This window comes from Botrytis fragariae, assembly GCF_013461495.1.
Source record: "Botrytis fragariae strain BVB16 chromosome Unknown tig00000161, whole genome shotgun sequence".
In the NCBI taxonomy this organism is placed as follows: domain Eukaryota; kingdom Fungi; phylum Ascomycota; class Leotiomycetes; order Helotiales; family Sclerotiniaceae; genus Botrytis; species Botrytis fragariae.
In genome coordinates this window covers 1,205,181-1,220,310 of record NW_023500998.1, presented here as the reverse complement: position 1 = coordinate 1,220,310, position 15,130 = coordinate 1,205,181, and the positions used below count along the sequence as shown (strand labels likewise).

At 45.3% G+C, this 15,130-nt stretch overlaps 3 protein-coding genes across 3 annotated transcripts; 1 reads left to right on the top strand and 2 right to left on the bottom strand.

The window, feature by feature from the left end:
• Positions 1 to 1,753: 1,753 nt before the first annotated feature.
• On the top strand, positions 1,754 to 6,316 carry Bfra_009550 (putative ankyrin repeat protein; the record flags this gene model as incomplete). Its single annotated transcript, XM_037339892.1, has 3 exons — positions 1,754 to 2,458; positions 2,525 to 6,088; positions 6,182 to 6,316. 3 exons carry the CDS (start codon positions 1,754 to 1,756, stop codon positions 6,314 to 6,316), a joined length of 4,404 nt encoding a protein of 1,467 aa, XP_037189942.1.
• A 1,226-nt stretch (positions 6,317 to 7,542) lies between these two features.
• On the bottom strand, positions 7,543 to 10,032 carry Bfra_009549 (putative nuclear rna binding protein; the record flags this gene model as incomplete). The annotated part of the gene is made up of 2 exons (XM_037339891.1): positions 7,543 to 9,888; positions 10,018 to 10,032. 2 exons carry the CDS (start codon positions 10,030 to 10,032, stop codon positions 7,543 to 7,545), a joined length of 2,361 nt encoding a protein of 786 aa, XP_037189941.1.
• Positions 10,033 to 11,972: 1,940 nt separating this feature from the next.
• Bfra_009548 (putative velvet 1 protein) lies at positions 11,973 to 13,764 on the bottom strand (the record flags this gene model as incomplete). The annotated part of the gene is given in 3 exon segments (XM_037339890.1): positions 11,973 to 12,490; positions 12,502 to 13,563; positions 13,629 to 13,764. 3 exon segments carry the CDS (start codon positions 13,762 to 13,764, stop codon positions 11,973 to 11,975), a joined length of 1,716 nt encoding a protein of 571 aa, XP_037189940.1.
• Positions 13,765 to 15,130: the final 1,366 nt, after the last annotated feature.

Genomic DNA, 15,130 nt, shown 5'->3' with positions numbered 1-15,130 from the left:
GAGCCACAGCCTTCAAAGGCTGTTGTATAATGAATCAATGCAAAATCGAAAGAAAGGCACTCGTCCTATTCTGACACGATGACAATACACGTTCATCCAAGCATGCCCTTGCTTTGGAAAGAGAAAAAGAACGGACTAGCTTTTTTCCCCGTGAAATTGGCAACATAAACGCTTTTTACTATAGGCGATCCCTTCAACGCATACAAAATGGGTTTGTGTTAAAAAAGCAGATCATGCCAATGGTAAATGTATGCCTTGGCACGCCCATATGCAAGCCACTCTCTTCACTATCTCTAATGCGGATGGACTGAAAGAGGATGTTGGTGCAAAATGGTAGAGAGGAAGGGAAGAATCGGCACCGTCTTCATCTTCCTCCCTTTTCCAATGCCCCTAAGGGGAGTTGAGATCAAAGTTTCGGAAGGTTTAAGTCGTAATGCTCGCATCGACTTTCGTCTGTTTCTAAAAGTTTGAGGTCCGTAATCGCAATCGTGCATTCAAACCCCTCGTTTGCCCCGTCGCTCCACCTCCCATTAATCTTCTCTTTTATTGTATTTGTTTGTTTGTGAGAATTTGATTGACCTTGCTCGCATGTTAATCCATGCACATTCTTCATGCCACTCGATCCATCCCTCCGCCAGCTTTCCATGTTACCATGTTTTTTCTAGGTATCGACTAATGAACAGTTTTCTTTTTCTGCTCTGTGCGTATGCTGTTTGTCTCCAGATCTGTCTGTCGCTGTATTCGACTCCGGAATGACGAAAAGTATAAATTTGTAGAAAGGGCGTAGAGTGATGTAGTACCATCATTTTGAGTTTTCTTAAAGGATAGTTCGTGTGGGAAGACGAAGGAGCTATTATCTAGATTATCTCGGTATCTCATGTTAATCTATTTGGAGTAAGAGCAATTTTGGCGAGAATTTACTGTGTAGTAATTGATTGGTAGATGGTGATGATCGATGTGTACTGACATGTCAAAAAGCATCACCGCCAGTTTGCATTTCGCAAAATTGTAAAAAAATTCCAATACTCCATTCCATCAAGATTCACTCTAACCCTTGATCATTTGCTCTTCCTTTCCTTCTTAATCAATAAGAGAGATGTGGATTTGAGTACACAGCCAGGTACACACAACACACTCACCTCACACTCGAGAGACTTCGGATTAGGTAAGGACGAGGGACCGTAAGGTTTTCGTGGGAAAACTTAATTTTAGCCTGAGGAATGAGGAATTCACAAAAAAGACGAGGATCACCATCAAACCAAAATTGGGGACCATTGCAGCAGTATTGTACTCCACTTGGTGCTTTACAAAGTACTCGCAATTCGTACAGAGTATATTGTATCTCTTACCCTTTTTCCACAAATTGCTACTCAATCTGCCTACCTTCAAAGTACCCATTTTATTCAAGGCCTGCTTTCGACGCAACAGTCCAGTTCTAATATTGCCCAAAGCCAATCTTATTCGGCCTTTTACTTCCTGCCTGTTGACGCACACCTACCTCACTTGGCGTACAAAGATCCTCGTTCGACTCCATACGACCGCATCCATCCCTTCCCATTACATACATACACTTGACGAGGGCAGCGCGCAATGTTCCAATAGTATTGATATCATTGGAACAGAGGTCATCGCCAGGTCGATCATTTCGCGCCTAGGATTCATGAACCTGTGCAGACTAGGGCTTCACAGAGTCTCTACCACGTAAGGATACACAGTGCACTTGAGCGGCCTTGTATCTACATTCGTAGAGGCCATGCAGGCAATATCAGAACCTTTATCTGCAAGCTCGCCGCCGTTCATTCTCAATTCAGATATGTCGGGAGCGGAGTCTGATCCCGATTTTGAATTCCTCGACAATTCCCATTTGCCATTTGAGGCAACATATAGTCCAAACAATCTCTTCGAGGAATTCTCACACGAATCACCCCCATACTACTCAGCATATGCAACACCGAGTGTTGCCGGCCACAAAAGTCCCGAGCAGCCTTCCTTCATTAACACGGCTGTACTGGAGGCGCCCTTATCAGCCCCATCGACAGCCTCGCCGGCCGGATCATCCCAGAGCTCTACCTCCGATTCGATGGAATATAATAGAAAATCTAGTTCCGATTCGTCCGGATCTGCTCTGCACTCAGGGACCGCAATGATAGGTGACGATATAGATATGGGGGACTGGAAAGGCGACGATGTGATCAAAGGGGAGAGTATGTCGAGTTATGGTGACTACGCTGGAAATGGAACCATTAACCCTTCAGCAATGGTTAATAATTTTGGGTTCAATGACAAGACCATGGAGAATGATTTTGACTTTGACAGTGCGTCGAGTAGTCCAAGTCCTTTTGCTACAACAATGGATATAGGATCACCAGAAATGCCGATTATAAAACACGACACCCCTCGGAAGATAATATCACCAATGGGTAGGAAGAAATTCAGGAATCATAACAAATCAAACTCTGTAAGTCAATCATCATTCACTGCCATTTCATACATGCAAATGTACTAACATATATACCAATGGCAGCAACATTCGGTAGCTCACTCTACAAACGGATACCATATCGGTTCGAGGGAAACGTCACCCTTGTCTGTAGCGTCGACAAGTCAGGTGTCGTCCCCTGCACATCATATGTTCACTAACTCACCCTCTCCCAATGTTGGGCTTGAATATATGCCTGGGACGATGCCTAACGCGGCTCATGGCCTTCCACCATGGACAAATAGCATAGAAATGCCTCCCAATATAATGAGAGCCCAAGCGCACTTTAATCCCCTATCATTTCAAAACACACCCCAAGTCAGGAGCCGCCAGATTCCGGGCGCGCCATATACGAAGCCGATCTTGACAATACACCCCACACCATTGAAATCACGAGTTGAGACTCAAATTCCCATCAAAATGACACTTTTTCCTGTCCCTCAAGGTGTTACAAAGCTTCACTTGCCAACTCAAACGATCTCCAAACCTAAACTTCTCGTTAAACCTCCACCGGAACGCTCGCCGGACACTTTGGAGCTCTATACGATGTTGGTCTGTTCTAGTGCAATGGAGAACCCGGACATCCTTCGAAAAGCTTTAGAAAGAGCAGCAGCACCTGAAGTCTCACCATGTCAGTCTTCGGACAGTGGATCCGATGAAGAGGATGACAGAAAACCACTCAACGGAGGCGAGGTGCTGATATGTAGCGGTTGCATTACGCGTGAGAGAAAACGAGCCGCCAGAAAGAAGGTAAAGAAGGTTGAAGAAGAAGAATCATGGCACAAAGACGAGGCTAAGCGAGTCATCGTTTTCAACACTCATGAAGTCAAGGATTGGCAATCACCAACAAGCCAACCCCCCTCGGAAGCTACTGGGGACAGGCCTGAACCTATGGTACCTGATGGTGCCCTGCAAGTTGATGCTCCCATGCGAATCGCATGTTATTGTAGACACCAAAATGAAAAGATCGGGTTTCGGGTAATCTTTACTATCAAGGACTATCAAGATCGCCTGATTGCACAAGCAATCACCTCTTCGATCATGATTACAGATGATCATAAGACGCATAACTTATTACCAATTTCTGGACAGACATCTGGTGCGCCCGACGGACAGATGTATCCGGGTTCGACTTCATATTCGAATGAAAGAAGCTACGATATGACATCTGGTGCCGTTTCTGGTATGCCCCCTTTCCGTGTATCGCCATCCGCCTCGGATCTTCAAAGCCTATCACAAAACTTCATGCCGTATCCACAGCCAATGAGTTACCCACCACCCAACCCGCCTCAAGCAATTTCTACCACAATGGCACCCCGGCATCCATCGCCACAAGCATCACCCTCGACTCCATCCGGCCCTCCACTGTCTAAGAAACGCAAAGCCAGTGCCTCTGGTAAAGTTCCCACTGGTCTAGCAATGACCAAATTAGAGACGGGGCAATCGGCAATGAGCAATGGCCCTTTTATTCCGGTCAGCGCCACCACTTCAGCTATACCCTCACCATTTACACCAAACCTTCCAAATTTCTCATCCAATGAGCAGCCTTTTTGCCCACCTGCTCCGATGCAAAATATCCCAACACATTTCAACACAGGTCCTCCTACTCCGAATGGTAATGATCAGATATTTATTCCCCATGGCCATCGACCTCAACCAACAGAAAATTTGGCCATGCATCAGCTCTTCTCAGCACCCCCTTCAGCGCATCCTAGTCGTGCCCCCAGTCCGAATGGTATGCGCAATAACGTTCAGATTTATCAGCCGCAACAGCAACAAGCTCATATGCCACAAGCTGTTGTCAATGGAATGTACGGCATGCCTCTGACTTTGAGTCCACAGCGGCCACCTGTCATTCATAAACTGATACCAAACGAAGGACCGAAGGCTGGTGGAATAGAAGTAACCTGTTTGGGTAGTGGGTTTTGCCAAGGATTGGAAGTCATGTTCGGTGATGCTAAAGCAACAACAACAACATTCTGGGGCGAGACCTCTCTTGTGTGTCTTTTGCCGCCCTCTGCCATCGCGGGAACCGTGCCTGTCACGTTCAAACACCAGCATCAACAGAGACAGCAATACCCAACACCACCAATGCCAAAGCAAACTGCATTTTTCAAATATGTAGATGATGACGAACAGCAGATCATTAGAACAGCGTTGGCTGTATTAGGTCACAAGATGACTGGCAAGATGGAAGATGTGCGGGATCTTGCAAGAAGAATTGTGGATGGTCCTTGGGGAGCACCATCAGGCCAATCTCCGCCTAGCGGAGGTGGATCTTCTCAGCACGGTGGTGGATTCAATGCGGCAAGCTTTGGTGTCGATGTTGAAGCAACGCTATTGAGATGTCTAGATCTTATTGATCTTGATGACAGCCCGACCAAGCCGCGTTTCAACCTGCGCAGAACTTCTGGGCAAACAATGCTTCATCTTGCTTGTTCTTTGGGACTGCATCGCTTCGTTGCCGCTTTGTTGGCACGAAACGTGAACTGTGAACCACGAGATAAAGGTGGATTTACTCCTATGCATTTTGCTGCTCTTCACAACCATCCGCAAATCGTTCGACGCCTCATTCTTAGTGGTGCCGATCCGTTGATCAGAAGTCTCCAAGGTTATGCTCCCGCAGATATGACATCTTCTGAGGAAGTTCATCGTGCCGTTCGCAGAGTTGAACATCATTCAAGAACACGAAGTGGGTCTTCACTGAAGAGCAGAACAAGCAGCGCGACATCATTAAGATCATTATGGCAACCACCAACTGCAGAGATACCTAATGAAAGTGGCATCAGTGATAGCGACGATGAGGATGACAACGAATACGAGGACGAGGATGCTGATATTGATACTGTTGATGGACCATTCCTGATGCGAAGCAGGCAGTCTAGGGGATCAACTTCAAAGATCCTGAATGAGACTATCGAGATAACTAAACCTCCTATCTTGGAACTTCCCGAAGTCGAAGCAGACGAAGCAATGGCCTCCCCAACAATGGCCATGACTGCATTCAGAGATCAGATGTTCGCACAATTTACTCAATTCACTGCTCAGATGCAGCACCTTCAGCAAACCTTCCACAATAACATGCATCTTGGTCTTCCAAACCTGCCCCAGATGCCTCAGATGCCACAAATGCCTACACTCGCAAACCTTCCAGATTATCAAGCTTATCTACCAAGTCCCATGGCCCGTCGTATCGGCAGCCGTCCAGAAAGCCCCAATCGTCAAGATGGTGGCAAGGAACAAGGCAACAAATGGTGGGATCTTTTCTCTGGTAATGCAGCTGCAGCACCACCTGCCTATGAAGATATATTCCCACAAAACGATATGGACGTGAAACGAGCTTCTGCAGAACAAGCAGTCGCAGATACCATTGCTGACAGCAAATGTACTCAAATCTTTGATCAAATAGAAATGCAAGTTGGAACAACCACATCTGTAGCACGTGCAGAAAGTTCAACAACTGCTATGCAAAGAAAGCCGATGCCTATGGGAACCCTTAGAATTGGCGGGAAGGAGATAGTCACCGTGGAGCAACAGAACCAGATACAATTATTACGCCAGGAGAAATTGAAGAGGGTCAGGAGTGATAGGAAGCTATTCCTTATCTGGGTATGTTCTCATTTTTGTTCCGTTTTTCGATTTCCCCCTCCCAACCCTTTATCCTTTCATTTGACATAAATCGAGACTAACGAAACTCCACAGATTCCTCTCCTTCTCATAATGATGCTCGCCACATTTCACACTCGCATCGCTACCGTTTGGTCCCATGCATCTTATATTTTCACTTCTCTTACAAATCGAAACGAAGATCACGGACGTGTTATGGAAGTTTTATAATTCCTTACAAAAACTACAACATTTTCCGCAATCATCTACGCTAGCCTTTTTATTACGAATTTTTTTTATTTTTCTTATTCATCTTACGTTACGTCGGTTACCCCTCGATCGCCTTCACACTAGAAATGACGGCCAATCTATGCTTTGTTTATTATGCGTTTTAGCGTTCATGATGATTTGATGGGTTGCAATGGAACGGATTTCGACGGTGATGCTGGTGCTGATGGTTGGTTGGTTGGGGTTGGGGCTTGTTGGCTCCTGGGCTTTACCTGTACAGGATAGTTACAGGAAGGATGGATGGGTGAATTGGAGGATGGAATGGGAAATAAGGTATGATGGGTGGGAGGAAGTCTCAATTGTCAATTTAGCGGACATTTTTTAAAAGCGAGCACGTGAGCAAGCGTTACGCATCATACCATGCACTGACAGCATCGCATCACGCAGCCGAATCCTTTTTTGATATTAACATTCGGAATTTGTTCTCCTGGAATAGCCTAGGTATCTAATGTACAGATGGATGAAGAGAAATTCGATATTTGTATCGAATCGAATTAGGTAGCTAGTTAAAAGAGATAGATCGTGATGCAAATCATAATTGCACCACATACACACCCGTCCATTCTATCCATCTGAAATGAAATTGACACTGAAATCGAATGGACAATAAATTCCTTCAGAAAAAAAAAATTGCCAGGTATTCCATCCCATCCCATTCCTTGCCTTTCCTCCCTTTCCAACCCCAACCCCAACCCCAACCTTCCATCCTTCCTTTCCTCAAATTAGTCGCCTGTGAAGTTCATATGCATCAAAATGCCCAATGAAAAACAAAAAATGCTTGCTCAAATCGCCCAGTCGCTTTTGACTATCGTGCCATGCTATGTAAATGCAATGAAGCCCTCGCAGATGGGCAAAATTAGACAGACGCCATTGTCATTCATATAATTCATAAAGAGAGTCAGGAAATGTAAACAAAAGAAAATCAAAGGAAAAGGGAAATAAGTATTAGGGGTAGGTACTGCCGTTAAAAAGCGCAAAGAACGTCGTGAATTTCGTAGTAGATTAATACAATATCCAATCATCATGTCTGTCGTAAACTCGTAACACATTCGGGTGATGTCAAATTGGTGATCTTGCTGGGGGTATATTCCTCGTGGGGGTTTTTATGTAGGTCTTTTGTTGTGTGTGCCGTTATGTATAGTGGTTATAGTTGAGGATGAGAGACTTGGCTAGAAGATTTCGAGATCATCGGGCCAGTCTCCAGGTTCTTGGCTTGCTTGCGTGTGCTGTGGTCTGGTCTCGTTTGTGTTGAGCATCTCACCACTAGGAAGTCGGACATGTTGAGGGATTCTGGGTACAGGAGGGACGCCGTAAAAAGTATGTGGTAGAATGGTTCCTTGGTCAACACTATCAACCTTAGGTTCGGATTGTGAAGATGGAGCTCTTCTCGTCTTAGTATAGCTGAGAGAATCACCATCAGTATTGTCAGGAGGTGAATCTTTGGGAATCTTGAGTTTTACAAGTATGCTTCTGGGTCTCTCGGTTCCACGGCCAGGAAGAGGTTGTCGGGCTGTTGACTTATGTGCACTATCAGAAACGACTTTCTCTTCGGGAGAAGATGGCCCAGTGTAAGGACTCTTCTCATTGATAAACTTGCGATTTCGGCTACTTCTGACTTTCTTAAGAGGTTTGACATCAAGATCTGGACCAGATTCGGAATCAGATTCAGATTCGGGTGTAGGTCTAAAAGCTCCGTCTTTCTCGACGCTCTTCTTCACTGCGCGAGTTTGGTCGGCCTTTGCTTCGAAAGAATGTCCTTCAATAAACGCTTGCTGTGAAAGAATACGTGAAGTTGTAGGCTTGACTTCAACCGCCATCTTGGCACCATTGACAGATCCGCCTCTAACAATCGTTTGGGCATTATGGACATCAGACATTTCACTATCAGACTCAGATTCGATGCTAGACAGCACGTACTCTGATCCCTCCTCCGGTGCTGTGATAGGAGGCTGACTTGTGTGTACAGGACGTATCTCGCTCGTCTTGAACAACTCAGTCGGGCCGGTCGAAATATGATCCATACTGTCTTGCGTAGTAATTGCTGTTCCAATGTTATAGAAATTCTCATTATCATTGAAATCTGCTGTAGGATTAACATAACCGCTCAAAAGTCTCTCGGATGGAAGGGTTGCCAAAGCACCGGGTACGAAACGTGCTCTACCAAATCGGTCAGATGAAGGAGGGTGCGATTGCGATGGCTGTTGCTGGTATGACTGCTGATACGATCGCTGTTGTTGGAAATCAGGAGGTTGGTAGATGTGCTCATCAGGAAGTGGCTCTGCGAAAGTATCCGTCAATTGGCGACGAGCTTCTTCAAGCTTTGTCTCCAAATCACTGACACGCTTGACTAACTTCTGTTGTCTTTGAAATTCCTTTCTTGACGGAACTTTTCTTACAGATCGAGGATCTTCTGGAAAGGCAGGTCGCGACATCCACTCTCTACTCGTCATATTTCGAAGGTTCGACATTGATGGTGTCTTACGGTGGAAAATACTTCGAGGAGTCGAAGCTTCAACAGGGGCAGATATCTTAGGGCCGGGGCTGTCAATACAAAAGTCTTGAGTACTGGCATTAAGTCTACTCTGCCTCTTATCCCCCAAGGGCAAATTGTCTCGGGAATGATATTTGTCGTTCAATTCGACTCCAGAATCATGCTTGATTCGTGGGGTTTGATCCATAGAATGCCTGACAGCATTGAAGCCTGGCTGCTGAAAAATTGCACGTTTTCGAAAGTAATTGTCTGTCTTCAATTCGTGATACATTTTTTCTGCCTTTTCCCTTTGTTCTCGTATCGCTCGCTGCTGAGGTGTTTCCTCCGGAGCTTTTTGTGGCTTTGAGAATATCTTCCAGTTGGATGGTTTGATTGACGCTGCAAGCTTACTACCGAATCGAAATATGGTTGATTGTCGAGAAGTATCGGAGTTACCTGCGAGCGAGGATTCTGCACCCATAGATGTGTTTGAATGAAGCATGAATCCGCGAGGCTTTGCCATCTTTCTACCTGGAGTTGTCTGGCCATTATTTCCCATAAGCTCGTCCTCAATGTATCGCTCACGAAGCTCCTCTTCATGGTAAAGGTATGGTGTCGGCGGAAGTTTACTGACTTTATCATTCATGCTACCTTCCATAAATCTCGAGGGACGAGATCTCTGTAGAGAAGGCCGACTAGGTTGGGGAGATGCGGTAGATCTTCGACTTCTTTGACTTGTTCGACTTTGAGCGCGTGAAGAAACTCGAGACGGAGGGATAACTGCCTCCTGTGGGACTGGCGCCGATGGTAAAGGCCAATTTTCAGAGCGGTGACGCTTCTCGTCCGGATACTCTTCATCGTTATCGAAAGCAGGTCCCAAAAAACATCCACCTTCGCCATCATTTCCTAGGATTGTCGGTCGGGCATTGCGATTACTGTACAATCTCTTCGAACCTTTCGAATCCGGTCTCGAGTCAATGGAATGCCTAGCGTCATCAAATGGACTCTCGCCCATGGGATGATCCATTGACTGGCGGCGAGGAGTCTGACAGATTAGAACATTAGTAACTGTTATACCTCGACCATTTTATTATGATTTTCCTCGGGACTCGGGAAGGTGCATGTAATCAATTGAGTTTGAAATATGGATCTGGGGTTCTTGTTGAAAACTAACCTTGTAACTCGCCATTGCCAATCCTCAAGTACGGATGTTCAACACGGTGACATTGACGCGCTCGAATGAAGGTGATTGCTTGTCGAACTCTACGCAGGAAGAGAGGAGAGACGGAAGAGGACGAGGACGAAGACGAGGACGAAGACGAGGACGAAAAGGGTCGCGAAGAAGAAAGAAGATCGAAAAAGAGAGCTGAAATTGAGAGGGGAAAATAAAGGTGATCAATATGATTTTGAATATGCACCTCTATTTCCAGATAGCTCGAATAGCGTATCAGAATGTCTTACAAGTCTTCCCAATCCTCGAAGGATTTCGCGCATTAATTGGAATTTGATTCGTAGTGTTTCCTTTTTCTTGTTGATATCAACGTGCAGGTTGCATACAAAAAATGGGGAGTTATAAAATTAGTCTCACCGCTGCATGAACACGCAGGAAACACGTTGTTGAGTTGAGTCAAGAAGGGGAAGGTCGAGTGCAAGTTCGAGTTTTGACTCTCCTTTGAGTAGAAAGTAAACAAAAAAAGTGAGTGGCTAAGGTTAAGCTTAGGAGGTACCTGTAACCTAGTAACCTAGGTAATTTACTAGTATGTCAATAAACCGAAGAACCGTTGCCAAGAAATTATTAGTTTATACACAGTTACATAAGGGTATGTGTACGCGGTCGATCCCAGCCATTCAATTCTACGCGCTTATAGTTATACATTAATGCTATCCATTGAAATACTTGAGTAAGTAGGTAGGAACATCACTGTGGTTGCGAATCTAAGCACTTCTTCACCAGTTTTATTCACTTATCGTTGCACAGTTGCTGTTAGCTGTTAGCTCTTAGCTGTTAGCAGTTAGCTCTTAGCTGTTAGCAGTTAGCTCTTAGCTCTTAGCTCTTAGCTATTACTCGCTAGCGGTTGGTTGTTACTGCTACCTTCTAGCTGCCATCTACATAATACCTGTCAATCATTGACTTTGAACTATTTGCTATTCCTTTAGGGTCAAAAACGTGCAAACGCAGTATCAATACTGTCATGTGTTAGATAGATACATATTTAGTCTCTTGATTTATATCCAAATTTAACCCTAACCGCTCATACCCACCACCAAATAGCCGTCTTCCACGTTGTCAATTTTCTCGATGATCTCATGCAGGCCATTGTTTATATGCCTAAGTGTGCATGTCGAGCATTAGTTCAATAGTAGCCGTACTATATACATTGTACCTGCATCGTATCTACAGTAACGGCTTCAGCCCTGAATTCCACGGGGCCAGTTCATCTGTGGCCCGGAAAACCTGGGGGAGGGGAGGGGGTAAATTCAGTGCTGTGGCCTTAAATGAGAAGATCGTCATGACATATATTCACAGGTTATAGAATAATTGACCATATTTAATCTAGTGTTCATTCTGTAAAGCTCTCCAATGTGGATCTTTTCATTTCATTCAGGTAGGTAGGTAGGTAGGTATTCAACTCTATGCAATCCCATTCCATTCCATTCCGTTCCATCCATCTCATTCAGAAAAGGAGTTTGCTTCTCTCATCTCTACTCTCAAGTCCATAAATTACAGGATTGTTTTCTCAGCCCACTACACCCCTCATCTCATTCATCCAATGCACATTTCCCACATGTGCTCAATGTACCAACAAAAGAAATACAACGGTATCAGAAAGTCAATGCTTTCCACCACCTAGATATCATAAGGAGAAATGCCATGTATGCTTTTCCAGAAGCGTGCAAAGATACGCGTAAACAACACCATCGCGAATCGTATAAAAAAAGAGTTGTAAAAGGTTGGAGGTAGATATACCCATCAAATTGGTATCGTAAAAATCAGCTTCAGAATCGTATATTGAAAAAAACGGGGTAAAAAGTTCAAAGGCGTGTAGAGAAAAAGTCAATCCGACGCCTTTTCTATATAAAAAATCGTGACTGACGCCATTGCTGAAGACTTTTTGAGCTTGGTGCAGTTTAGTTGAGACCGGGGGCGGGTTTCTGGTGGATGTTGCCATTGGCTCGTCTGTAAATCATACTCTGATTGGATCTTTCTTCGTCTTCGTCTTCTGCAGAAATAGCACTTGGTCGTCTACCATTGTGTAATGATTCAGTAGGAGTACTGAAAACATCATTGTAGCTTCTCTTATTAGTTGATTTTGGTGGCTCCACCTCAATGGGAGCATATTGACTGTAAGACCCAGATCTCTCCAACTTGTTATAGTTGTGGCTTGACATTGGCGCCGAGTTTTGCGTCCCACGTGAAATAGTCGTTACCGAAGCAAGAGGAGACATGGCTGTAGACTTCTCACCTCTCAGTGGTGCGAGAGCGACAGAATCCTGATAGCTGGCTGAGTATGCAGAAGGAGGATTGCGGCTATAAGTAGGCTCCATTGATTGTTGATTATAAGCTGGATTCTGAACAGCAGGGGCGATGGGTTGAGGACCTTGGGGTGCAGCAGGGATTTGATATCCACAGGACATTCTTCGGTAGTCTTGATCATACGATTGTTGTTGAGGGGATTTGTGGGAGGACGAAATTGGCTGTATGAAGATCGCCTCTCATCAAATCCAGTGGGTGCAGGAGGTGGACCTTGGGGAGGTTGCTGACGAAATTGTGCCGATGGGCCTTGATTAGGATGAGTAGCTGGCATTGGCTGTGGATAAGATGAGGGTGGAGGCGGAGGTGGATGTGGAGGTTGAATACTGGGAGCAGCGGCGAAGCCAGGTCCATGCGGTATCCAACCAAGCTGGGGACCAACAGGAAGAGGGGCGTTGGGGGTCGATGGAGAAATTGAAGGCGTACGAAATGGAGTATTTACAATAGGCGAATGATATGGTGAGATTTCTCCCGATCCACGCCTCTGTTGTGGATCCTCATGAACGCTTGCACTCAGAGCTCTTTGCCTCGCAGCTTGGATAGCGTAATCAAATGGTGGAGATGTAGCTCTTCCCTGCTGATATTCATCCTCTTTTTCACCAAAGTCGCCTCCGGGCTTTGTATCTCTTCTTCTCATCCTCACGTCACGTCTAATACGAACTCGGCAACCTTGTTCCGCAACAGTTCTGCTCAAATCAGTGCTTTCGGAGAGACCAGGGAATTTCTTTGCGCTGTATACAGTGAATTGATCAGATTTGAGCTCCATACGCCAATCAAAAGACGATTCGGCAGCGGCCGCAGCGCTCGACATCTTCCGCATGCTTGTTTCGTTCAAAGGTTCGATGTCGGTGTCCTTCTCCTCTTTTGTTTCCTCGTAGAGATTGAAGCTCAACTTGTATTGGCCCTCGTGTCGAACAGATAAATCAGGGAAAATAAAATATCCAGCTTCATTAGGTCTGTCCAAGTAGGCCATTCCGGACACTGGCATGCCCGTCAAAACGGGTGCTTGAGGAGCCGAAGTTTGTACACGACCTTGAGCAATATTCCGAGCTACCTCCAGAGTTGCGAAGAGGAAGAAGTTTGCATTGTAGTGGAATGTTATCTCCTTCTCTTGTCGTGGATCGGTCTCATCGTAAATGCGAAGTTGAACGACGGGAGGAGGGTCGACTGGACGTCGATCGGCAGATGCTAAGAACGGTATCAGTCTCCGCAACAATCATTTGGCGCCTTCACTGAAAGAAAGCCCAACATACATTTTGCTCCCGAGCCACAAGCTCTCGCACGCTCAGGTTGTTGAATCACAGTCAACGTATATTTCAGTTTCCTCCCACCTTTGGTCGTCCTCGTAATTATTTCAGGCATACTTTTGGGACCTATAGACGCAGCCATATTGGAGTCCACACTCCCTCTAAAGTGATTTGAAGCGATGGAAATGTTTCGTTCAGCCATTGGTGCCGACTTTCAACAAAATTATGCTATATTCTCTCTGTTAGCCTTGAGCCATTAAGGTTCCAGTGACCGGGAAATTAATTCTTGGTCCCGACACCCAGTTTAATGGGTACATTATCGGAAGGTCAAAGTAAGGAAGCGACCATGCGTTATCGAGTCAAATGCGTACCTAGATATGTATGTTTCAAACTTCTGCTAGATTTGTGAGGCTTGAATCAATGGTAAGAACTGTTGTAACTTCAGAAGTTACCAGATGAAAGAATGAATTGTTTTTCTCAAATGACCTCTATTTGGAAGGGATGTTGAGATCGGAATGGCCGTGTTGATGGTTGGCTACCATTCAACATAAGCTGGAAAGCTTAGGAACGCTTAGGTTGGTAGGATGGTGAGGATGGTAATCTGCTAGTGTCCCCGATGGAATATTACTGGAGTATCTTCCCGATGATTCGAAACAGAGTATAGGTATGATAATAGAGAAGTATTTCGACAAAGATGTTCTGTATTTCCTGACTACCTCTTCTCAATCACTTCATACCATTGCCTCTGGAGTCGTCGACGAGTGAGTGATGTCGAGTGGTGTCAAGTTTTCGAGGACGAAGAAGAGATACAGCAGTCGAGAATTAACTGGCTATCTTCTGCACGGCAAAGATAATAGTAAGGAATTGCTGGGTAATCCCAATCCCAATCACAATCCTAGCCAGTTCGAGTTCCACTTCCAGTTCCAGTCTCTATTATTCCCGGTCCACAAGCAGGGCCCATTAATCAATCGAAAGGGAGGAGAAAAGCTGTGCCCTGTTGCTTGTACGATCCCCAGGAATTTTAGTTCATATATTAGCACCAAAGAGACCAATCCAAAGGGCCCGAGTGTATTCCAGTCTGCCGCTACCAGAGCATTGAGGGTAGTGATCTGGGTTGCCCGCTTTTAGCGTGGTAATGTAATGTAAATGTAATACACACTCACCTGGGCTGTCAGTAACACGCACAGCACTATATGATGTAGGACTCTCCAAATAAAGGCTCCAAAGGTTGTGTTCAGCAGAATGGAAGGGCTGGATCGTAAAATGACTGGACGAGGAACTACCAACGGCGCACATATCGATACATACTCCGTGCTCTGTCTCTACAAATACATACATACATAGTACATACATAGTACATACACACTTCAACGCCATCTCAATGTTACAGCTTACAACTTGCAACTTACCCGGGTACTATGTCACCAATCCAGGCAAGAGGAAAATGACTGGAATTCGACCAAGCATGCATTGGACAGGGGCCTGACAGGCTCGACAGGCTGTATGAC